Below are 26,981 nucleotides of genomic sequence, written 5' to 3'. Positions count from 1 at the left end.
CCCCATGTGCTGTCTTTAGTTCCATGTTGTTTTGTAGTGTTTAACACATGAACAAAGAAGTGTGTTTCCACTCAGTTTGAACCTGGGAACCTTATGTGTGTTCAGCAAACATGATAAGTACAACACAACGGACACTGTTAAAAGATTAATATTGGATAGACAGACAGACAGACAGACAGACAGATAGGTAGATAGCTAGCTAGCTAGATAGCTAGATAGATAGATGTACTTTACTGATCCCCAATTGGGAAATTCTTGTGTAATAGCAGCAGGCTGTCCAGGCATTACACTGGAACAGTAAATACACAGGAAATATACATGTCAACACTAGAAGAGATAATACAGATATCTACAGAAAAATAAACACAACAAATGACAAAATAAAATAAAATAGCTCAACACAAGAATATTAGAAAAAACCTTAGCATACACGTCAAATATAATAAAACATAAACATATGATAACATACTATATACTTTAGACAAGTATGCAAAATTGTTGACAATGTTGTTCACATGGGTCAGCTAAACTACAGATACAAGTAGAGGGTGCCCTCAAATTCATCAAAGGTGGTTACTATGATTTGGGAAACTGGGAGAGTAGATACTGGCCTTTCAACAATCTAATAAGACTCTCCCAAAGATTAAGCATCCTATATCAAATTCTACAGTGACATGGTCATAAGATAACGCAGAAGCCTTTGCAGATTATTAAATTACCTTCTACAAAGTACCCTCCCTAGAAATTTAAAATTAGGAAGAGAAAGTCACAACATTCTTAAATTCCCATAAGCTCTCATACAAAGGCATAGATGGGCTTCCTGGTGAGCAATACAAATGCGTTGTGGATGAGTTGGCTCCAGCAATAGGAAAGGTCTACAATTTTGGACTTTCCAGTCACAACCCTTCAGGACGTTGATCTGAAGCCTTTATTTCAATATACAGTATGTCTAAAGTAGTACATCCTAACCAGACAGAATTTATTCCAAGATGTCAGGGTACTATTAAAATTTGAACGATTTCACTTTGCAATGTAGGAAAATATTTACAAAGGGCTACTTTGACAGATACTGTGCAATCTTATTGGTTGAAGTAAATGTAAGATGTTTAGTTAATCATGTTCCACCCAGTAAACCAGCTGTGTTCATCCATCTAATGACCAGACATAACAAACTATATTGAAACAGTAGGTTTGCCTGTGGTCCGCCCTTCACAGGTTTATTTAGGCCTAGCAGTGCGGACCTCAACCCATAATCCTCCTGCAGACACACCTGTAGAGGTGAGTATAAAAACCCTGGACTGAACTGAGTCAAACATCAAGCTTCAAGGAGTCTCTCCAAAGCAGCTTGCCACAGGAGCTCCACAGACACCAGACCACACCTGAAGATGACTCCCTCTGTCAGCCTGCTGCTGCTGCTCCTGCTCGGCCTCTCTCGGGCACATCCTCTCCAGGAGGAAGGAAGTGGAGAGGAGGAGGATGACAGTGTTGATATCAGCACCAGGATTCTGGCCTCCAACAATGCCACAGATGAGATCTTGCTGGAAGGAGACTTGTTGGCTCCCAGAACCAGAAATGCCATGACATGCTGGTCCCAGAGCTGCCTGTGGAGGAAAGCCTCCAACGGCATGGTGATGATCCCCTTCACGGTGAGCAGTCAGTTCAGCAGCTGGGAAAGGCAGAAGATCGAGAGCGCCATGAACGCCTTCCACAGCAGAACCTGCATCCGCTTTGTCCCACGTCAGAACCAGTACGACTACATCAGCATTGAGAACAAAGCCGGATGTTTCTCGGCTCTGGGAAGAACAGGAGGCAGACAGGTCCTCTCTCTCAACAAGCAGGGCTGCCTCTACCACGGCATCATCCAGCACGAGATCAAACATGCTCTGGGCTTCCAGCACGAGCAGACCAGGAGCGACCGCGACTACTACGTCAGGATCAACTGGGAGAACATCGACCCACAGATGGCCTACAACTTCTACAAGCAGAACACCAACAACCTGAACACTCCCTACGACTACTCCTCCATCATGCACTACGGAAGGACCGCCTTCTCCATCCAGTACGGCAGGGACTCCATCACCCCCATCCCCGACCCCAACGTCCAGATCGGACAGAGGCAGGGCATGTCCTATTGGGACATCATGAGGATCAACCTGCTCTACGGCTGCTGACAACACCACATCTGATTTAAAGTTATCATTTAGCAAAACAAATGAACTCAATGCCAAATACAACAAATTCAAATTTTTTCTCCATTTACATGTAATGAATAAAACGCTACTAAAATGTATGTGATCCATGACATACTCTTCACATTCTGTGACTGTAATCTTTGAGATATTCACACAAAGAAATAAACATCAAAGAGCAAATGAAGTTCCCTCATGTCTAAATTATCTGTGAAAAAGTTCATGCAGAATGAAATTAATATAGTTGGTTAGCAGAGGAGTAAGTCAGGTTTAATTTAATGTTTTACAGCCTGTTAATTAAGTTCACTTATTGGGAAGATGTTATTTCTTCATTTGTTTCTGAATTCTTTCCTTCCTTCTGTCTACCTCTCTCCACCTCAGGTGCACTACACTAACAAGTTAATTATTTGAAGTCTCACCAAAGTACAGCACTGTAACATCTACCTGAGGTCTTCCCAAAACCAAAAACATGAGTAAAAGTGTAAGAAGTGGATTAAACAGTATGTTTGACTGCTTGAACATAAACCGCTAATGTTAGCATGCCGGGCTTACTAGTTAAATGACATACTGTTCCATAGCATTAGCTGACTACACTATATTCTGGATTCACAGATCAGGTTATAAAAATCCCTGTTCAGGACACATCCAGTCTGTGTAACATGGTCTTGGATTCTACTAACTGTTAGACTTTAGGATAACATTATGGACCTGCTGTCCTGTTTTGTATTGGATTCGGGCGAATTTACTGGAAAAGGCTTTCAAATTTCAAATTTCAAATGCAGAACATTTTCTTTATTTTTACGTGATGTTGCACAAAATTTGGTACATCTATTCACAGTTCCCAGAGGTTGTATTTTAATGACTTTGGTGATCCTTTGACTCTTTCTCTAGCACCACCATGAGGTTGAGGTTACACTTATTTATTGAAATATCTCAACAACTATTGAAAAATTTCATCCAAACATTTGAACAGCACCACCAGCCTGTTGACGTGTACAAATACAGTGGTCATCATTAGCATAGTGGACAGTATCTTCACCTGTGATGCAGAATAATGGGGTTCAATTTCCCAATGGGTAGAATTGAGTTTTATAATCTTCATCATCTTGCATGTTCCGGTCAACCAGAGCACGACAGTGAGGATATGAATTCCCTTTACCTACATAGAAGCTAATAAATATAGGCTAATCAGAAATATAGAGGTCAGAAGCATACATAGAAATAGTGATTAAACATATTGTTGGTTTAATGTGTTACCCCATGTGCTGTCTTTAGTTCCATGTTGTTTGGTAGTGTTTAACACATGAACAAAGAAGTGTGTTTCCACTCAGTTTGAACCTGGGAACCTTATGTGTGTTCGGCAAACATGATAAGTACAACACAATGGACACTTTTAAAAGATTAATATCAGATAGACAGACAGACAGACAGACAGAAAGACAGACAGACAGAGAGACAGACAGCTAGCTAGCTAGCTAGATAGCTAGATAGATAGATAGATGTACTTTACTGATCCCCAATTGGGAAATTCTTGTGTAATAGCAGCAGGCTGTCAAGGCATTACACCGGAATAGTAAATACACAGGAAATATACATGTCAACACTAGAAGAGATAATATAGATATCTACAGAAAAATAAACATATCAAATGACAATCGGACAGAGGCAGGGCATGTTCCATTGAGAACAAAGCCGGATGTTTCTCGGCTCTGGGAAGAACAGGAGGCAGACAGGTCCTCTCTCTCAACAAGCAGAGCTGCCTCTAACACGGCATCATCCAGCACGAGATCAACCATGCTCTGGGCTTTCAGCATGAGCAGACCAGGAGCAACTGTGACTACTACGTCAGGATCAACTGGGAGAACATTGACCCGCAGATGGCCTACAACTTCTACAAGCAGAACACCAACAACCTGAACACTCCCTACGACTACTCCTCCATCATGCACTACGGAAGGACCGCCTTCTCCATCCAGTACGGCCGGGACTCCGTCACCCCCATCCCCGACCCCAACGTCCAAATTGGTCAGAGGCAGGGCATGTCCTATTGGGATATCATGCTCTATGGCTGCTGACAACACCGCATCTGATCCAAAGTTATAATCTAGCAAAACAAATGAACTCAGTGTCAAATGCCACAAATTCAAATGCTTAAACTTTTCCGTAATGAATCAAAGGCTACTAAATCTCTGATTCCTGCTATACATTTCATTTTCTCTGACAGCAGAATGTCAAAGCCAAAGAGTAAATGGAGCCCAAATAATGTATAAAATATTTGTAACAAAGTTTCAGTAACGCAGAAAAACCCCAACAACAACAAAGAATTTAATGCTGTACAACTTTTATTGGTTTTCATTCCCTCTCTTGTTTTGTCCATTGTTTCTGCCATCATTCCTTCCTTCTGTCTTCCTCTACTTTAATGCACTCATATTTCAGAGTCAATTATTTTAACTTCCACTAATCTGCAGCTCTTTACTGACTATAAATAAACTCACTTATATGAAATAGCTTTAAGAAAGGATATACTTAGGGTCAGTATAGAAAAGAGGAATGATTGGAGCAACAAATAAATCAATAAATTCACACATGGGCATGCAAGTATTGTTTTACAATTCATTTAAAAATGGGAACCCATCCTTTCACCTCTTAAAGTCTATAAGGACATTGGCATCCTTGGCTGACATTGATGTCTTTTAAAGGTTTTAGCGAGTGAAGATACTGGTATCATATGGAACTAGACCTAAGGCATCCACTGGTAACAACCATTAGTTAAAGACCCATTTTTGATTCTCTTAAGGGTTTGCAGGTTTTTTGCAATAGCCTTTCAGTACAGTATAGTATTGACTGTACATTCCATAATAACCTCTCAATGTAGCACTTGTAATTGTAATTAGCAGAGTCCGCCATTCCCGCACAGAATTTAAACAAGAAATTCACAGGAAACGATACAGCTTTATGTTAAATACACTCCATTTGCTTTTTTAAAATTATATTCTAATGTTCTATGTAGCATCCCATTGTTATGATCCTGTGACAACCTAATTTCCAACACTTAGAATTATTATAAATTATAATGTATTAGAAAAAAAAAGAAGGTGGGTGAAATTCTTGACATATTACAGCTAATGTACCTGGTTGCACTTCTTTTCACAGTAGTTCCTGCAAACTCACCATTGTCCCTCTAACAGTGTAAAAAGTCAAATTTTGTCAGTAGTAAAGAATTGAAAAACCTTACACACCCTAACCCAAGGTAAATGATCGATACTTAATTAGTCCACTTGAAAATAAAATTCTATTATGTATTTATGTTTGACTGTGTGTGTACATCTGCAAAGGCATGTTTGTGTGTCAGTATCTCTGTTACCTTGTGTTTCACTCACCAAATTCATCACACACGCTCTCGTTTTGCAGTAGTGTGGGATGGTCAAATGTGTCGCGACAGTACAGGATGTGCATGTTTTCAGAATACACTGCGATGCCACCCAGTGCCAAAACCACCTGGTTGGTCAGCAGAGATCTTGGCTGCTTGTGTAGCCGGGCCACAACCGAGCGGTACCTGCAGTAGCGGGGGTAGGACAGGACTAGCACCTGCTTCTGGGTCAAGCTTTCACCTAAAGAGATGCACAGAAGGGGACATTTGAAGGAAGAAGAAGACTTAGTCTACAGCAATGCTAGCATCCTGGTATGTAAATACTTACTTACGCACACTCATGCTTACATTCAGCTGACAGTAGGGCAGAGTTATATCAACTGAACAGGTCAAAATCTGACATCTTATCAAATGTGTTAATACGTTGCATCTTGACATGATGAAATTGTTGACTGGTGTTTCCATACCATTTACTGGTACTGCTAGGCCCAATATTTTTGAACATAATGGCTGACCCATTATGCAGGTTTGCTCAGGTTTCTGGCTATGTTACAGTTTCTCTCAGTTGCTTTTGTGCAGTTGTGAAAATGATGAAAAGACATGTTCATCAGCATGCTCATTGTGTAAATCCTCAAATGCAAAATATAAAAGCCAACTGTCATAAACTGTCAAAAAAATATTTCATGTTTTTTTTTAATTATCTGGTATTGTCATAAAACAAATCATTTAAGATCAATTTTACATAAAATGCTATTAGTAAGATGTTCATCCTCAAAATTTTGTGCAAATGTTCACATGTTGAATTCAGTTTGACATCATAATTTCTCAAACACAATGGCACTACAGGAGATAAAACTGAGTTTTACAAAGGTACGGCAGGTTGTTAATATGGAGCAGGCAGACATAAGAGAGGGACAATAGCCCACTCATGAATGATGTGCAGACAATAGATAATTTTATTATAATAGTAATAGTTCTAATTGAAAAAGGACTTCATTCAAATAACATTTTGAATAGAAAATGAAGGTGTCATATGTTGTACAGATTTCCTTGCAGCAAATGTGTGATATTGGGCTATATGAATAAAATGGACTTGACTGGACATCACAGGTCTAGTAAAGTCAATTTTGTCAACAGTGTTTAGTCAACAGTGTTCAGTGCTACAGTACAATGACATTGCATAGAAATACAACGACAAAAAAATTTATCTTGCCACACTGGTCTCCTAAATCACATTAGCATGTTAAAATTAAATGTGTATCTATGCTTTTATCCTGTAAAATGTTATCAAGATCTTGCATGATAACACGTTTTCGAAAACTACCTTTAATACCAGCATTTTAACATGAATGTTAACTACTGGATTTAACATGTTGACTTTAGGCATGTAACATATAACATCTTAACGTAACATGTTTACATCCTCACAGTTAACATGTTAACATGCTTAACATTTTGCTAGTTAGCTCACAGTCTGCTAACATGTTAATACAGACGCGGCCGAAAATATTGGTACTCTTCCACCTTTTTTTAAAAAAAAATAAATTTTCTCTGTATTAAGTTGAAACTGACAGAAGTATCCATCATTCATTATTTTGCACTGAATATAACTGAAACTTTACTTTTGATTTACAACTTAACATATTATTTAATACAATAAAACAAATGAAAATGGCAAAAAATATTGATACCCTTCACTTAATATTTTGTAACACAGCCTATGGAGGTAATGACTGCAGTAAAGCGCTTTCTGTAACTCTGAATAAGGTTTCTACACTTCTCCACTGGTAATATGGCCCACTTTTCTTGAGCAAAGTGGTCCAGTTCTCTCAGGTTTGATGGATGCCGTCTCCCAACTGCAAGTTTCAGCTCTTTCCACAGATGTTCGATGGGATTCAGATAAGGACTCACAGCAGGCCACTTAAGAACGGTCCAACGTTTTCTTTGATTGATTGATTGATTGATTGAACAGCTTCAAAGACTAAAAGCAGCAATCACGTTGTCAGTCTCTGAAAAGAGGTTCCATGTATGGCAGACTCCACTGAACATGTGAAGGACTACAATTCCATTTACACAACTTCGCTAGTTTGTTGTACTACATATCATAACCTCTTGACTTTGTACTACATTGTATCTCTCTCAAAGAACTTAAGTATAAAGTCAAGAGGTTTTGATATGTAGCACAAGCTTGTATGGTACAGCAAAGCACTGTACTGTGTTCCCACACATGCTCAGCGGGATGTGCCTTACAAGGAACTACTCCCTGGAGAGTATAAAAGAGGAATAAGATATATCAGACTTTGGATACACACACAATTCTTGTAAGTAGGATCCAATCATTGTTGGTTTGGCTCTGGACATGAGATTTGTTGACAATAAGAAAAATACATGAAATCGCCAGCCAAATCCCTTAAGTGTTAACAATTTCTGTCATTGGCAACCACCTCTAAGGTGCTCTCTCTGAATAAAGGTCATCTTTGACATTGTACTCTTGCATCAATTTTCACTTTTCTACAGCACAGCAGCTGCAGTGTATATGGAATTATCAGGGACTTGAATCTGCTCTCCAGTTGTTCATAAAGACAGAATCCCAAGGACTTGTAAATGATTTATGAAATTTGATAAAGCAAGTGACAGACAGTAAGTACAGGTACACACATATATACAAGACCTCATTACATTAAATATAATCCATCTTTTCATAAGAATGAGATCAAGAATTGTAGCAGCCACAACCTTTAGGTACTGAAACAAACTTTTGTGAAACAAATAAAAAAGAAGACTAAATTATTTATTGCTTAAATATTTCCAAAGGCCAAACAATTGTTGCTTTATTGTGCAATAAAGAAACCTCCAGAGCAGGACCAAGTTGCATTAAATTGTACAAGCTCTTGGAAATGAATACACAAATAATTGCTTTTTCACTGCAGCCAGCAGCAACTGTTTGTCATTTTGTTCATCGGTTGGACCACAAACTTTTAAAAATGTGAGATAATGAGACAGAGCTACAGACTGTCACCTTGACTATAGATTCACTGGTTAAAGCTGCATTCATTGCTTAACACTTGGGGGCAGAAGAACCCCACATTAAGCTGACATGTTGTTATGGTGAACATGTTAGCAAACAACAGCCTATTTACATCCACCAGACATGGTGCAACATTAACATTCATTTGGAGTCGTGTTTGTGTCCACTAAATGAATGTAAGTCCAATATTCACTCTCCTTTTTGCTCTGTTTTGGTCTGTTTTGGCTATTTCTTAAGCTGCTGAATGCTCCACTATGTTTACCAGCTATTCGCTAACTTCGTCTGTTGTTTGGTGCTGGGCAGGTACTTTTACAGTTCTCAGAGAAAACTGTCTTTGTAAGACTATTTATTTTGTGGATGCCGGCTAGCCTGGTCCACTAAGCTTTACTTGCATGTCTTGTGTCACTCTTTGGAGGCAAACAGTCATTATTGTGGTGAGTGGATTTAGTGTTAAATTGCTCTTTGGGTAATTTTATGGCCAGAAGTGCAACAAAATCAAACTGCCATCAGTGTATTTGCAGTGAGTATGGAGCAGTAAAAATGTAAGCACAATTCAACGAATCAGAAAAAGAAACTGCATGCTATTATGCTGAATATAATTATACAAATTAGAGGCAAACTAGATTTTCTGTCTTATAAAACCAAAGAAGCTAACAAAAATTCAACACAAAATAGATGGCTGCAGGCACAATTTACTTATCCTTATTCCAGTAGTTTTAGTGCATTCATAACATAAAAACATAAAATGATTTCAGTGAGCTCCATACATGAAGTACACCAATTCTAAATTTAGGTAAAGAGAGCACTGGTATCAGAACGGTTCTCTGAATCAGCAAATACAGTATCAGGAGAGAAAAAAGTTTGATCAGTGCTTCCCTTAGTTTGAGGGATCCTTATCAAAAACGTTAAAGTTATGTGTTGAACCTCTGTAACGAGACAGCAGCTACCTCCTGATTCTGTATTTGTTCAGTGGTGTTGGACACATCGCCCTCTTTAATTCCATGGGATAAAACAATCTTTCTTTGATTCAGAGTGAGCAGGTGAGTGAATTCCACAGAGACATGGGGCATTTCCTCACCCAAGACCCACACTGACCTCTTTGCCAAGTGAGGGTCGGACAGTATGACACTGACCAAAGATAAACATTGTGACAAAATGGAGATTGAACAGACCTCCCGAGAGACCATTTCTGACCAATTCTGACCAACTAAATTATGGCCTGAACTAAAAGCATAAATGACCTTTGGGGTCATATGAACCGGACAATTCCACGCAAACATGGACAGAAAACCCCTTTTCTTATCTCCCCAGACCAGAGTTATAAAACTCTCACATTCCTGGAGGAAATGTATTGAGTCTCACTGCAAATCTGAGCCAAATCTGAATTTGTGAGTATTAAATGTCTAATCATTACATAAATCAAGTAATGTTGTTTGACATAGAAATACATAAAGAATGGTGTAACTTTGATAACTATGCTATCATCTATTGAGGAGATATTAATTTGTGATTTTATTACATTTCATTACATGTGCCCTCTATTGATGACATTAGAACTTTATGTTGAATTTTTAAAACCCCACTCCAGTGTTACAACCTGTTTTAATGGTTTATGTTCTTTCTCAAACAGAGAATGGGGATGTAGTTAACAGTCGGACGTAATCCATTACCATGGCAACCAGATTGCCATACTAGTGCACTGGCAGTGTGTTGGAATGGTAGTAATATTATAGCCTAACCTGTCCACTTACTGCAGCATTAGCTATATAGATTAGGTTACATGTCAGTAACATATGTGATATGTGAAATCTAAAGGTGAAATCAGACAATGACTTCTTTTTTTGATAAATCAGCTATCCTAAACAATGACATCTTGCTTTATTTTATAGTAAATGTCTGTAAATTTCCTCCTCATTGACCATTTCCCATTCTACTGGGGTGCAAAAGCATGTATTGCACCCTAAATTCAATATTTTGCACCCTCAGTTGAAATTTGAATAATAAATACCAAGTGCAGCGTGGTAGGTCTTATGCTCATGGATTGTGTGGGCGTCTCCATGCACGTCTGCTTTTTTGGTTCATGTATGTGCAGCAGCACAATGTGCAAAAGGGCTGAGTGAAGGTGAATACAGATCAGCGGGTGTGATATCGTTATTTCGTTATTCGTTATTTCGTTATATCGTAAAGGCGAACACACCTGGAGATTTGATAACAATTTTAAAAGAGAAAAGTTTTTTGAAATATATGTCGGTCAGGCTGCCTGACATTACAGCTAGAAGTGATAAAGGAAATGTGAATAATTCAGTGTTGTGGGAATCCATCAAAGCAGTGCTTAGAGGCAGCATCATATCCTATGTAGCAGGTAGGAGAAAAAAAAGAGAAAAGAGGTTAATGGAGTTGGATGAATCTCTGTGTCAGCTAGAACATTCATACAAAGTCTCAGCAGATCCCGACACATTGAATTCTATAGTCTCCCAAAGAGATGAGTACAGTACAATTCCATCTGCTCAGGTTCAAAAGCAGATGAACAGAATTAAGCAGATGCGATTTGAAATAGGAGACAAACCTAAGAAATTGTTGGCATGAAAGCTGAGACAGGCACAAGCCCCACTGAGAATAAAATCAGACACAGGCACTGTCTTTGCTGACCCTAAAGAAATAAATGCATGTTTTATGGAATTCTATTCAAAATTGTATAAGTTAAATGGTAATCACGACACTGATGCAACTAAGTCATATCTTTGCCTAATCTTAACAGTGAAGCAGACAAAGACATCTCTACTGAAGAGATAATGTAAGCAATGAAATAATTCCTGAATAATAAAGCACCTGGCCCTGACGGATTTACTATCTCCACTACTGTTGCAAATGTTTAAACAATTGCATTATATGGCCAACTGCCTCAAAAACTTTAGCCAGAAGTATACAATAACATCCCAGAATATCACCTGTCTCCATTAAAGGGCAAAAGCATCACTTGTCATCAATGCGGACAATGCTTTGTTTTATGAGTCTAACCCACAGGAGTTCTTACCCTCAATTATGGAGTTGTTTATCCACTTTGGCCCCTTCTCACAGTTTCAAATCAACTGGGATAAAAGCAAATTAATACCAGCGTGCTTGAACCAGAATATCTCCACACTGAACTCTGCGCTGTTTAAGATTACCAAGGACAGGTTTACTTTACAGGTAACCGTGACCAGAAAATCTGGTAGGCTATAGCTGTTACTTGAGTCGAAGTGGAAACTAAAAATAATCCAGTGGGATCTGGAAAACTCTTCCACTGTCACTGGTTGGGAGAGTAAACACTATTAAGATGGTGGCTCTCCCATGATTTGTATATCTCTTTCAGTCAATCCTGTCATTGTTAATTGTTTTATTGTTCATTGTTTTATTAGGACCCCCATTAGCTGCCAATTTAATGATCGCTAATCTTCCTGGGGGCCTTGCATGCATACCACAAAGCTATTTTAAGAAATTAGACTCTATTATAACCCCCTTTACCTGGCAGTATAAAGCACTACGTATAAGCAAGAAGCATCAGTGTAAAACTAAAAATGAGGGAGGCCTCGGTCTCCTAATTTTTAGATATTACTTCTGGGCTGCACATTAAAACACTCTGGCTTTCTGGAGAAGTAATTTCACTGAGGGCACTGAGGAGGACACCCCGGCTTTCCATAGAGTGAGCAGTCTGTCATGGAACCTCTCTCCCACCCCTTCTGAACAGCCCTGTTAAGACAAACAAATCTTTATATGGAGGGAACTTTCTCATATACAGCTCTTTGAAAATATGGAAACAGATTAAAACATATATGAAAGCCCGAAATATCTACACAGACAGCCCAATATATGACAACCACACCTTTGAACCATCCAGCATGGATTCCGTGTTTGGTCGGTGGAGATAGAAAGGAGTGGTGTGTTTGAAGGATCTGTTCCAGGGGGCACTTTATGTCCTTCAAGCAGTTAAGGAACAAATATGATCTCCCAGCCATCTCTACGGATCTGGAACTTTATAAAGTCTTGTATATCTACATTTGCAGACATAACACATGAATTAATGAATATACACCGATGCTCGGTAAATGCTAGACATAATCTGATGCAATTTTAAGTATTACATAGGTTGGACTACTCAAAAGTCAGAGTAAACAAGATGTCTACCAGTGTATCAGCATTGTGTAACAAAAGTAAGAATCACCCTGGCACCCTTACACCAATTCTGGACAGCCCCAACCTCCACTTATTCTTGACTTCTGCTTTTGATTTTTACTCAAAAACATTTGACAGGCAATAAGAGCCAGATCTCCTTGTGGCGTCTGTGTGTCTACGAGTGACACAGCTCTGACAGCAGTGACAAATGGCTTGTGTATTTGGGCACTGTATTGGCCAAAAACACTGGTTTTGTGATTATGGAAGTCTGATGCTGTGCCTTCACTTGAGATGTGGCTGAGAGAGCTGGGTAAGATCCTCCATCTGGAGAAGCTTAGATTCAAGATTGCAGGAAGGAGGAGAGTGTTTGATAAGGCATGGTGACCAGTGTTGAGACACTTAAAGGGTCTGAGAGAGGTTGAAGGTGTGGGATTAATGACTGACTACATTAATACTGTAACGGTGGTAGCTGTATACATCTTCATTTATTTGTTTTATACCCATTTTTTCTTCTTTTGCTACCTCGCCCATAGATGTGTGTAAAATCTGCCAAATGATTATAATTGTACATTCAATGTATCCAATTGAGTAACCTGCAATTAAAAAATTCTTTTAAAAAAGACTGTAACACTGAAAGATATCTACTTGATTTGACTCATTTGGATGGCTGAAGCTTGATTTTGTCCCCCATCACTTCCATTGTAAGTGCATTATGAAGGGATCCTCTAATGGTCAGTACGAATAGGAAGAATGATTATGGCAAGAAAACTCTATTTCAATGTTCATTTGGGCTCCTGACTGTTGTTTAAGACAGACTTAAAATTGTGACACACCAGGAATTGACCATTGACAGCAAAAGGTTACACAGTTAGATTTGAAAGAAAAAGGCTCTGCTGTTTAAGGGAGTTTTGAAAGAATCAAAATCAACAATACTAAAAACTTTAACACATTAACAGGAGGTTGGGAAAGTGGAGGGAGCTGTGGCAGTAAACTGCGTTGGCATGAGTGAATCAGCTGAGTGAAAAGTGTAAAGTTGTGATATCCACACTGTACACTTGCATGAAAATGACTTGATGTTACTAGCCTCATGGTTGTGAATGAACCAACCATTGTCAATCAAGAGATGATGCATACAGTGGAAATACTGAGGATAAGTAGTGCCTAAAAACTGTACTTATATGCAATACAGTAAAAATAAACACACAAAAATAACAAAGAAAACAGACATTATCTTAACCAAAGAGCACCATTTTCAAGGCATTTTTAAGGAGCTCTACACAATTGCATAACACAGGCACATTAAGAACAGCTTTTTTGTCAAGCTGCTGTAGATGACGAATTGTTTTACATGTTGAAACAAAACACCTGTCCGACACAAATGACTCCTATAATCCTGACTGACAGCACTTGTACTGGAGCAGTGCCAACCTGCACACTAACTAACGTCAACATGCATGAGGTAAGCACATCCAAAGACCAAACATCATACACACACACACACACACACACACACACCAGTATGTATCAGGCTGGCTTGTGCTTGATGGATAGATTACATCTTTCAGTACATTTTTTAACATGTTCTTTCACTTTCTTTGTGACCATTTCTTATTTATATACACACAACATACAGTTTGTCTCTTGGTGCTGCTCTTACTGGCTTCCATCAGTGGGAAGAAAAATCTTCGCTTTCATTCTTTAAAAAAACATAATTTCCCTCAGGGCTACATGCTCTCCCCTGCTCCTGACTCAGTTCCACTTCATTTTATGGACACAAAATACTGTCCTCATCAGTAACAGACCGAATACATGATTTACTGTAATACAAGTTTAATTTGAACATTCCTTACAAAGCCATTGCACAAGTGCGTTTGGTATTTATATTCTTTTACTAAGTCAAGTGTCATCCTCCTTTGAACTGAGGAATGGTTTCAATCAGCATGTGTTTTTGTTCTCCGACATAAAGTTAACCACATCTCCAGCAGCAGACAGCTGGTCACAGTAGTATCTTTTATTACTACTAAGTGAAACTGAATATTCATAGTGAAGAACAACACACACGTCATGTGGAGTTGCCTTGACAGATGGCTGGTGTTTATCTAACACGCATTAACATTGTCGTAAAGCTGCGGTTTCATATATTTTGTGCCTGTGTGTTTGACTCCTTCCCTCTGCTGTCTAGGCATGGGGTCCAATAGCATTCCAATCCAGTATTGAATACACTTATCAAATCTGAATCCTTATTGAATCTTATGAGGGTTACCTTTCAATATTTTCAAGTAACTACAGGCTAAAATGACGCCTTTTGTTGGCTGAAAATATAGAAACACGACAACTTTCAGTGGCAGCCTAATTAATGTTCATAAACTGAATGTGAGATGAGCAGCATAATATATGAAATGTTAATTAAATGTGTATAACACATTGAATTAACAACTATAGCCCACCACTTCATCGGCTGCTTAACATCGCCTGTAGAGTAGCTGAGATGTGTCAATCCGAGGAGCAGATATGATGAAGCTGCAGCTTTTCTGAAGAGTTGATGTAAGTCAACACACCAGTGATGTGTGTGATCTACATTGCAAACTATAGGCATGGGTGTTTTGATGCGCTGTTAACTACAGTCCCTTGAGAAAAGAATGGCTTGTGTCTCATAGAAAATGAGACTGTCACTGGGCCAAAAAAAAGCTTAAGTTAGCTCATTTTGGACAAGGTAACCAGGACAAGGTTGCTCTGTTAAATAGTCCGAAAATGAAGGGGATCATCTCATTTGTGGTTAGGGTTTGGGTTAGGATCAGACTCTTTAAATCTACAAAAATCATGCGGGTGCCATATTTTTCAAAGAAAACACAGACTTTAGCAGAAAGTCAATGAGTTTGCAGCGATGATAGAAACTAATCACTGAGAATTTTCTGTCTTCAGACTCCCACTGAGACTATTGATTGAGTTTCACAGCAGCGGTCTGATGTAACAGCTTACAGCACAAAGCCTCTATTATTGACGGTCCCACCTCATCTCTATGCAGGAATAGAATACCAATAAGCTTCCATTTAACTGTGCAAGGGCAACTGAATATTTTGGTCAGCCTATGGACGGAGGGTGAGACAACAAAGACTTATGCAACACACCCTTCCCTCTCCTAAAGTTCACCAGGAGTCTGGCAACACAATGATAGCACCTACAGTGGAAATAACATTGGAATAATTTTCTATGACAGACAGCTCTACAAAGAAGGATGAGACGTCAGTTCTTACCTAGTGCGGCTTTCTCCTTTAACACATCTTTGAAGTGAAGGCCACAGCTGAGAGTTGAGTCCTGGTAACGGAGGGAGGAGTCTTCCCTGCTTCTGTCTCTGTTAACGGTGCTGATCTTGAGGGGTAAAACCTTCATTCCTCTGTTCCAGGCGTGGGGGTCCCATACTGTCCATTTGACCAGGTCCTCCAATCGAACAATCACCTTCTCAGACACTGCAATGACCTCGTCCTGCAGCACAGACACACACACTTTACAGTGGTAGAATATGATAGACATCACTTCTGTAATAGAACTCCCGACAATAGCCTGTTAATTCTAATTATTATGAATATGTGTCTTCATTTGCTTCAAGTATTTTATGGCTGGATCACAGTCATAAATGTGAAATAAATTAAAACGTGCCAGTGCATTTTCTCTACAGTAGCTCAGTAGCTAATAGCTGACATTGAAAAACAGACAGCTTTCTTGCTTTTCAACAACAACAAAGTGGTGGTGATCGCCTTACGCCAGGTTCAGACAAATAGCTAGCAGGTAGCACAGTTGTCTTCAAGTGTCAGTCTGTGAAGCTTTAATGTTGAAATTAAATGGCTTTTTTTTTGTTTACCTCAACATGCATATCTTCTCTAAACCACTTTTCCTGTGTTCTCCCTTGAGAAAAACAATAAAAACCAAAAAGGAGAAATTTATATTCTCTATATTTTTGATTTCATGTTGGTGCCACCTTGTTTTGAATTAATTTTGATGGAATACTGTTAGTTCTTGAGACTTTATTTAAATTCAGCCAATCAAATCTTTGCATAAAGCAATAATGTGGCATTATATCATAAGAAGGGCAGATGGTCACTCTGAGCCTGATAACATCCTGCTACACAACACAAGAGCCACAGACTCTGAACAACAACCAACATTAGCTTTCCTGCTAAAGTCTCCTTATTATCTAACTTACAAAAATGAACATAAATCTTGTTCTGCAGCTTAGCTTGTTGAATGAGTCACCAAACAAACATTCAACAGGGGAAAGTGCACCGCTAACATCAGTTAGCAGGCTAGTTAGCTAAGTAGCTGCTCAGCTGCAGCATATTAAACAGCATGTAAACATACCTGCAAATGTTACTTCAGACCCGTTACATGCATGCAACACACTGTCTGTCTATGACTTGTAGCTACAGTGCAAATTTGTTTTCTTTGTCTCTCTGAGCACCACCACTCAGCCTGCCAGCTGCTGTCAATCAAACACAGACACCTACATGCCCCTCCAGCAGCTGAGACAAAAAGAAGCATTTCTGATATTTCCCCAAAGACCCCTTTTCTTCATTTTAATAATAAAGAACTATTAACAATATATTTGAAAACCATGTTGTCACTATTTTTGCTGCAAAGGGAAGCCTAAATGTGATTTTAATTAGACTAAAAGCAGCTAGTGCATAGTTGACAACAGTACAATAGTGAACAATTAGACACACACACATACACACACACAAATACACACACACAGCATGTGAAAGCTGCCTTTTACTGCTCTCTCATCACTTTTACTTCAAGGATGCTGACAGACCAAATTACCAAATCAGCTTTAATTTTTAATGGAACATTCTTGATATTGAGTGACCTTGTTTGATTTGGTTTAGTCTGCCTGCCGGGCAAGATGCATCACTATCATTCAGGGCCTTGATCATTCTGAGTGCCTGGACTGCTTTACCAAATAAATACATGATTCATTATCAGAGCGAGACAACAAGGGAAAAAGCCTGGTTGGTATTTAGATAGTGACTTTGTGTTTGTGAACTTATACACACAGACAGTTACCATTAGTAGTCTCTAAGTAGAACTTAGTTAGTTCTGTGGGATATTTTTTTGTTACTTTGATTTATTACACATTTATTGTAGAATTATTCACTACTAAAGTCAGCAGTGTAGGGCATTTTGATTAAATTCTACACAAATATGTATTGCTTCTTCTTGGTCTGTTCTTCTTTGGTCTGTTGTCAATGCTGTTTGTGGTCATATATGCAAGTCTGCTTTTTGCTGCTGTCATGGCCAGGCCTGCTTTAAATGGAAGTGAATCACTGGGACTTCACCTGCTTCACCTCCTCTCCTCTCTCTATTCAGCTCCAAAGTGAGCAGAGGTGAGCAGAGGTGACATCACCTGGGTGTTAAAACTGAGAAGCCTCCTGGGAACATGGACAGATGGCTCATAGTCACAGGACAGTTTAAATAGAAATAAAGTTAAAGTGCTCATTTTTTTTGTGAAGACAGCCAACACTAAAATGTTTCAGTGAGTCAACTATGACCCCATAAACACAGGGAAAGTACGATTACAATCAATCACAATTATGCACAAAAATAGCTTTAAGGTGATTTTAATTTGTCATTTACATTGTCTAGCCTGGTTCCAGACGTCTGAGATATTGCCCACATCTCTGATTTGCTCAGTGATTCACACAGGTCTGGTGTTGTGCTCTTTGATTGCTGTTTCCTCCATTTGGAGATACTATTAACCTGTCAGGTGAACATCATTTTCCTACATAGTTAGCTAGCTGTCTGTCAGCACACTGCTGACAAATGCACGTGTAGAATCTAGTTTGCTGAGTGCATTGATGTCCCTGCTGCAGTTACATCATCTTGCTACATGTGACACATTTTGACTTCCTGTCAGTAGATACTCAGATTGGCCAAGTCCTCCAAAATAAACAACAGAATATATTGTTTGGAAGTGCCTTCTATATAAGTTTTCTGATCTCTGATCAGCCTTTTCTGTTTTCTTCAAAACCTACTTGGTTAATGTTGGGGAACCTTTGTTGGCTTGTTTCAAAGAGGAACTACTAAATTAAACTAAAACTATGGTTTATTACAACAAGCAGTACTTACCGTGGTTACTGCTGAGATCTCGAAACATGACAACAAACATGAGCATTTAGACAATTGTACACCCAAGGGTAGGCAAACTTATTTGGAGGAGAAAACAAAGGCAAACTCTAAAATTATCACCCAAACTGTCTGCTGTAAACATCCACCATATATTTTTAGCTATGTCTCCAGTTCCAGAGATCTCAGCAATTAGTTTGTTGAATACAATATTATCATAACAAATAAAACCAATGGAGAGCAACAAACATAAAAGCCAAGTTGTAATTAACTGTAGTGCTTAGGGATATATTTAAATGAAACAACCCATCCATCATCCCTGACTTCCTCCCTACGAAGTTTTGTGGCTGTATAAAAACATCATGTTATTGTACCTCCACCTTTGTTTCTGAGAGACAACAGTCATAATTCATACGGCGGCCAGAGGTCTTTGTCAGTTAAACGTGTCTCTCGTTGGGCATTTGAAAAAATTACTGATGCTGTGGTTTTTCTTGGGAAGACAGTCTCTGTAAGCAGGTCTTGTTAGTCAGCTACAAGGACACTTGATAATAAGATATTGTCAACTCCTGACCAAAAAAGCTACAGCGTCAGTTATTTGTTCAAACTCTTAATCTGATTACAATTTCCTGATGTGGTCATATGAACAATGACTGTCCCCCGTCAAAAACATTGGTGATTGTAACATGATGTTGTTTTTGTACTGCAAAACTTAAGTTTGTATCCTGTCTCCTTGCCACCATCAATCAATATACTTTTAACCATGACCATAATCTTTCCCTGACTTTAACCAAGTACTTTTAGTTGTGTAAACCTAACCAAACATTAACCATCGAGGGGGAAGATCAGATAACAATTGTATGAGTTCATTTGGAAGGAAATGACAAACAACCTATTTTGTCATTTTGATATGAGAAGTTGTTTTTTTTAACAAACTCCTTTCCAGATGCTTGAGATTTACAGTTAGAAAGGCAGTAGACTGTGGTAATACCAAATGTGTTAATACAAAGGCTGAACAAGATATCTCTAAATCAATAGCAAAACAGCCATGTTTCAGCATGCATGTGGACGATGAGGCAGAACCCCATGTGAAAATGTTGGGGATGTACCACTACAATGTACAAGAATAAGCTCACTTGGCAGTAACCAATCAAACCATCATGACTCAACAAATCTAACAGCATATTCACGGTCAGTGCAGCAGCAGAAATTAAACCAGCGACAGATCACAGATTTCATGCCAACATTTGTCTCAGGGTAGTTCTTTTTTTTGCCTTTGACCAACAGAAATCTGATCCTTTGATGTTGCCAAAAGCCAAAAGTAATAAACAATGTGGAACAATGGGGAGTTTTTTTGTTTCAGTATGAGCTGATTCATGTAATTACAGTAACCAAGAACAGAACAAGATGACACACATTAGCTCATTACACAATATGTCCCAGAGTCAAGGTTTCCAAGAAATTCACAGTGTTGCTGGATGAGCATGTCTGTGTTTTGTTAAGCAAGCGACGACATGATACCAAGTCAGCGCACATACCGTCTCATAACTCTATATCAGTGTTCTTGCACTGAAGAAATCATTGCCAATCTGCATGATTAAGACGGAATGCACTGATAGATTAGTGCAAAACAGGAAGCCTGTGTGCTTTATTATTAGATTTGATTATTATTCTTGATACATTGCCTTGGTTCTGAATGCCGCAAAGAGGATGTACAAACACACAGAATGTCAGTTTACAGCCGGTGTCTATACACTCCATGGTCTGTGAAAAAACTGTTTTCCTTATAGTAACCATGTGTGATATTGTGAAAGATATTAACTAATGTTACATTGTTAGGGATTTATGTGTGTGCAGATAGAAAAACATGGGCCCTAGGATAGAGCCTTGTGGAATACCACAAGAAAGTAGGCTTTCTCAAAGCAATGAAAAACACAGTATTTGTCTGGTTAAAGCTGCACTAATCAACTAATCAACATTTTTCTATAAACAATGGATCAAATCATCAAATGTAATGTGAACAGGGTCACTCCTAGTACAGGGTTTCCGCCAGTGTATTGTAAAGCATTTTTAAGATGTTTTTTGAACTAAAACATGTTATACCAGTACCATAGCTCCTTAGAGGGATAGCTCAGTGCGTAGGTTGTGTGTGAAGCGAGTGTGCGATTGAGAAAGAGAGGGAAAGAGAGAGAGAGAGAGAGAGAAAGAGTGCGACGGTGAGTGATCTTTAAACTCACAGTGCAGAAGTTTTGTCTCACCCTTCTGGCAGTGAATTAATTACATAAACACTGTCAATGTCATCGCTGCAGACCCCTGACGCATTTTACATGAGCCAGTCCCCAGTTGGGGCGCACTGAGGACAGTCCGCCCTGGTTGACAGTCCGCCCTGGTTGACAGTCTCAAATTCAGTCATTGCTCTCTGCAAAACTCTGATGTACTGTGAAATACAGAGAGATTTATCTGGCAGTGATAGGCTTAATCAGCATTGTGTGAACTACTTTGGCAAGGGCTTGGATGCAACAGAAGTTAATTTATATTTAAAAGTACCGCACTCAAGCTTTAAAGACAGGGACAACAGCTAACTAAGTTAACAATGTTTTCTGATGCTGTTAAAGATTTGTTGTTATCAGCACACATTTCCTTATTTTTTTAATTCAGTTGAAGAGCACAAGCATGCTTATTTTAAATCTTAAAGTCAAACTTTTAAAATAAATATGTGTGGCTTTTATGTAGTTCTTATTTAAAAAAATATAGTATTAGGTGTGGGACAAACTGTGATACACTCAGTGACCAGGAAAATAGAACCCTGGTACAATGTAATGCAACCCAAACAACCAGATGCAACCAGAACAGTCCTGCAATAAAACATATGTTCAATTTTTGTTGAGCCTGTGTCAGAGAAGAGCTGACCAAACTCTGTGGTCACATTTGAGGCCATAGTTGGTAATGGCATTTTTATTTCCTCATTGCTATTTTCTCATGAACTACTCTGCTTACTTGAATGGCAAAGGAATCTGGCACATGTGTATCATGGTTGTCTATGACTGTGCATTCTGAGGAAGATTAACATACAGTGGGCATTATCAAAGCGGTGAAAATACATTATTTGATTGGTTAAAGTTCTGAACAGGCAAATGAGCTAAAACTCCACTATACAGATACAATACCCATGATTAGTGTTGCTACGGCAGAGCTATAAGGTAATCTGAAACATCCTCCAGCCTACACAGATTGGAATTGAAAACGTGATTTGAAAAATATTCTAATTTGAAGGGATTTTAATAACATTATATAATTAACAAGATGTGAAAGTGAAAGGTATAGTTGGAGACAATTGTTTCACTGGTTATGATAACTGTAGAGGGAAGATTTATTGATATGCTCTGTATGCTGGTGTTACACCATCTTCTGTTACCCAATTAGTATCCTTAACCTGACCTCAACCTTAAAATCAGGTCACAGAATAATCTGACTTAATCAAAATATGGCATTGGTACTATCTATGCTCAACCAAAGAGGGTTTTGTCAAAGAAGACACACAGCTCAGTATGACTTTGGTGTTTGAAAAAATAGAAAGTGAAATAAATATCTGATTCTATTTATGTAAAAACAAGATCAATTTGTGATTGTGCTTGGTACAAGCTTATCATGTTTCAAATGACCTCTGTGTAGACTGGAGTTGCAATGATTAGTCAATTAGTTTGATAATTTATTCATTATTTAAATAATTTTTCATGCGAAAATGACAAACAGTCATTCACTGTCTTTATATTAAACTGAATATCTTTGGGTTTTGGACTGCTGGTCAGACAAAACAAAAAAATTGATGGCGCCAAATTGAGCTCAAGGAAATTGTGAAAGGCATTTTTCACAGTTTTCTGTTGGTTTATGGCCACACCATTTCTCAATTAAATCAGGAAAATAATGGGCAGAATAATCGCCCATAATGAAACTAATTGTTATTGCAACACAATTTAATTTGAAATATTGGTCAGAAAATCACAATTAGATCATTGTTCAGCCCTGAGAATAACATATATGTGTGCTGTCTGAAGGAAGAATATGAGACACAATATGTTTCAAAATGACACATTTCTTTGAAGCATGACTGTGACCAGTCATAGGTTTTCAGGTCACAGACGTGGTAACTACAAAAAACTAACTGAATCCAGATCTTTAAGGTAGTTTCAGTTTTACACCTGCACCCTCCCTCGCCTTGTAAGGCAGTGCTGCAGCCCAAAACCATCACACTTTGCATTACAGCCAATGCATTTTAAATACAAAATTACCTTGCTGAGTACTCCATAATATTGCCTTTATATTAATATTAATAGCACAGAGAGCCTTGTTCAGTCACTGACTCTGTGAAATGAATCTGGCCACTGCAGCACTGTGACACAGTAACCTTCAGAAATGCCAGTGGCTCCCTTTAAGGCACAACCATTATTAATCAGTTGATAAAGATTGAGAGCAGCGAAACACTAGCACATTTCTAATTGGCTACAGACTTGGATGCTGCACGGCAAAACACAGTATATCCCTTTAACAAATAACATAGTCAAATACTGATCTTCAAATGTGATTGTGTAAGTTATTCCTCTAATAAAGAATGGTGTGACCTTTGAGTGTCAGTCTCTTGATGTTGGTGTTATTTTTTTCATGAGTTCAGTACAATGACACTTGCATGCAATGATATCTTGAAACAAGAGAAAGTAATTTGGTGGTGTGCTATTATCTCACTTTTGTTTGGCAGAGCACTTATTCCATTTGAAAGCAGATGACTAAACGTGTCAGCTCATATTCTGTCTTAACCTCAAAACACATTTCCAAGCTCTAACCTGCCTACTTCACCTGTCACTTTGTGTTTCCTGCACTCCCTCAACCCAAACACAAAAACACACAGCCCCATAGATATTCATCATGCATACCATACAGCCAAAAAATGAAGAGGGCGTCAGATTTATAGTTACATGTAATTTCTTCACTCACTGAACTGTGCCAGTAAAACATGAACAGACACAATCAGCAAAATCAGTGTGGAAAAAAAAGATATGTTTCATTTACCTCAACTGATATCAAAACTAAAATGATAAAATAATACCAAGAAATGACTGTACTGATTTTTAGTGTGTACTTAATTGGACCACACATGGAGGCCTGGTTCACATCAGTTTGTTGTGTAGTCACACTGGTTTAGATTAAATGGAAATATGCAGCTTATTTTATCAGCTTGTTGTGTCACAACAGTTAGAAAGCGGAACAGATTGCTCCATGTGATATGAATCACAAAATCTCTAATATGTGAGTCAGTTTCCCCTCAAAGCAGTTTGGCAAAAACCACAGTCTACACAACACTTTTCAACAAGCTTCAAGGCCTTTTTATCAAAACAAGAAGGACTTTTAATTCTCCACCAGAGTTACATACTGTAGCTGGCAGTATAGAGAAGGCTTTGAAACAACATTCTGTTTGATACAATTCACAGAAAATAGAGTTCAACTGTTAAGTTAACAAGGAAAATGTGACATTTTCTCATTTCTTCACGTTTTTGGAACATTTTACACTAGGTTGGTGGGTAGCTATAATTTTTTAGGTAGGTGGGGTTCTGCTGAGATGATTTGGACTCTCAATATGTAAAAGAATCCTGACTATGCTCTACTTAGCTTGAAGAAGCATTAACTAAATGAATGTCCTGCAATCATTTTTCTTTTCAATTGTTAATTCTTAAATCTCTCTTTGGCAACAGAACATGAATGTTGGGAGCAGAAGATGACTCAAAGAGACCCACCTACTCACTTTCAAATGTTAGAATGTGTCACAAACAACTTGCACAATATTTTATATACGGGCTATAAAAAAGACAAAACTTAGTTCAAATGTCTGACATAAAAGATGTGTTAGTAGTAGTAATATTAAGTTCATAAACAGACAAAACTCAGTTCAAAATTCTGATATTTCAGGACTTTGTATATTAGGATAATATACAATAAGTGGTCCAGACCAGTTCTCACATTTTAAGGCAATGTTTACCAGCTAAACTAAAAAGGGGCCCACGGAATACTTGTGTAGAACTTCACCCAAGATTAACTTCTTATGAATTTAGTCTTTCCTATATTTGGTATGTAGAATATAAATAGTTTCCGTAAGATGGGGTTGTTCACCATCTTCGGTGTTTCTGGTAAAAATGCGTCATAAAAGTAAATATTTCACTCAAATCAGCTCTGCCTGGTGGACTTAATGTGTGGCAGATTTAGAGGCTTTACTACTTCATAGACGTCTCATGGCATTGTGTGTATATCTTCACAAAGGCAAAGTGAAATTGCAGTTTAAAACACTGGCTTTGCTTGCGGTGCCTTGATAAAATAGCTTCCAGCAAATGTCGACTAATGTTATTTAAAAGATCCTTATTGATCCAACAAGTTAAGAGACAGTCTTAACATAATATAGGAAAGAGAAAGTTGTGGGTTTAATCACCTCGCCGTGACTGGCACTCCGCCCCTGCGGGGTGTCCTCTGGTAGAAAATAAAGTTTGGAGCTGGACAGGAGTTGGAGTTTGGTCCTCTCCTCCCAGAGCAGCTGCAGTTCGGCGATGCAGAGCGGCTCTCCCGGCTGACAGCGCACCAAGAAGAAGTCTCCCAACGACAGAAGCCTCCGTTTACCGTCAAGGTTAAACCGAAAAGCCTTGTAGAATGTATATGGTCCGTGCAAACCGCAAGGTGAACCTACCCACTGCGGAAAAAACAGCCACACAGTGTTATTTTAGAAGGACTGAGAGCAAGATCAACACCAACGGTTCAAAAAGCATAACGCCAGATATAGTTTGTTCAGTCCCAATAAACTTTCACTTCATGAGCATCATCAGAAATTATTCAGGAATTTCCCTATAACGACAATGCACTATATACATACAACCCGCCTGTAAAGCCCAATGACCAGTCGTAATAAATTATTAAAAAGTCATGATAAAATGAGCCTACCGCCAGTGAATCGGGCTCCATCTCGTCTCTGCAAACCGATTAAACTTACAACATATTTCTCCAAACTTGTGGGCTTGAAGGGTTAGCACGGCGGTCCTGGAAGGCTGCGTAATGAGAGCAGAGAGGAAACAGCCCGTCGTCAATATGAAGAGGAAACAGCTCTCACACACCGCCGCTAAAATGTACAAAAATGACGCCCAATATTTTCCCCTGCCGTTCCGTTTACACTGACTCATTTTATTTGAGGATTTTCAGCCGGTGAAATCATTTTAAAATGCCGAAAACGTCGCAGTGCGCCCCGCCACCCTCAGCTCCTTATATAATGTCAACCCTTAAAAATATAAAAAAGTAGTACGATCGCAGCATACCGTCATGCAGGAGGTGAAGTGACTTTTTCTACGAATATTGTAAGAGTTTAAATATTTTATTGTTAACAAGTTAGGGCTTAACTTCACCCTTTGTGTTATTATCACTCTATGGATTTGCTAGGACCTGTAGCGAGGACGTGTGTGTGTGTGTGTGTGTGTGTGTGTATGTGTGTGTGTGTGTGTGAGAGAGAGAGAGAGAGAGTGAGAGAGAGAGAGAGAGAGAGAGAGAGAGAGAGAGAGAGAGAGTGAGAGAGAGAGAGAGAGAGAGAGAGAGAGAGAGAGACCTAGGTGCAGCAGGTAATAGAAACACCGGAAATTCGCGGTAGTTTTCAGAAATAAATTTCTAGTAATCATGTGTTGCTTGAGAATGGAAAACATGTAAACAAACAAACACAGAAATAAAGATCAACAGTACAGAAGGACAAACTGTCTGTCAATAAAGTTTGTACATTGCCTGTGTGATATGTGATGTGGGTGTTATGGGAAGTTGTGGTACACTGTTAACTTGAACTGAAATACAGAAGTAATCGTCATGCTTGCTCTACACCAGTCAGAAGTAGAGAAGTACATTTTTATAAACAAAACTACATTTTTCAGATGAAACACAACAGACTCAACAGAGAGCAGACGCTTTCAGTCCACCATAAAGGTACAAAGTGGCTTCTACCAGTTCAGCCTGAAGTAAAGCTGCAGTTGCTCTGGTATCACACTGATTAAGGTGTGTGGTTTCTACAGAAACTAGACTCTGTTTGGCTGTTCTGGAAGTATTTTTAACAATTCTG

General features: G+C 38.7%; 2 protein-coding genes across 2 annotated transcripts in view; one reads left to right on the top strand and one right to left on the bottom strand.

Moving 5' to 3' along the window:
• The window catches only part of LOC122970732 (AT-rich interactive domain-containing protein 5B-like), a 52,612-nt gene extending 26,262 nt beyond the window's left edge, over positions 1–26,350 (bottom strand). The window contains exons 1-4 of the mRNA XM_044336906.1: positions 25,832–26,350; positions 25,329–25,583; positions 15,994–16,222; positions 5,570–5,800 (exon numbers count right to left, since the gene is read on the bottom strand). Of these exons, the coding sequence (XP_044192841.1) occupies positions 5,570–5,800; positions 15,994–16,222; positions 25,329–25,583; positions 25,832–25,852 (736 nt within the window). The 5' untranslated portion in view covers positions 25,853–26,350. The remainder of the gene's footprint in view (positions 1–5,569; positions 5,801–15,993; positions 16,223–25,328; positions 25,584–25,831) is intronic.
• On the top strand, positions 1,340–2,171 carry LOC122970738 (high choriolytic enzyme 1-like). The gene has a single exon (XM_044336913.1). It carries the CDS (start codon positions 1,386–1,388, stop codon positions 2,169–2,171), a length of 786 nt encoding a protein of 261 aa, XP_044192848.1. The 5' UTR covers positions 1,340–1,385.
• Positions 26,351–26,981: the final 631 nt, after the last annotated feature.

The sequence above is a fragment of the Thunnus albacares genome, chromosome 20 (genome assembly GCF_914725855.1).
Source record: "Thunnus albacares chromosome 20, fThuAlb1.1, whole genome shotgun sequence".
In the NCBI taxonomy this organism is placed as follows: domain Eukaryota; kingdom Metazoa; phylum Chordata; class Actinopteri; order Scombriformes; family Scombridae; genus Thunnus; species Thunnus albacares.
This window is presented reverse-complemented; position numbering and strand designations above follow the sequence as displayed.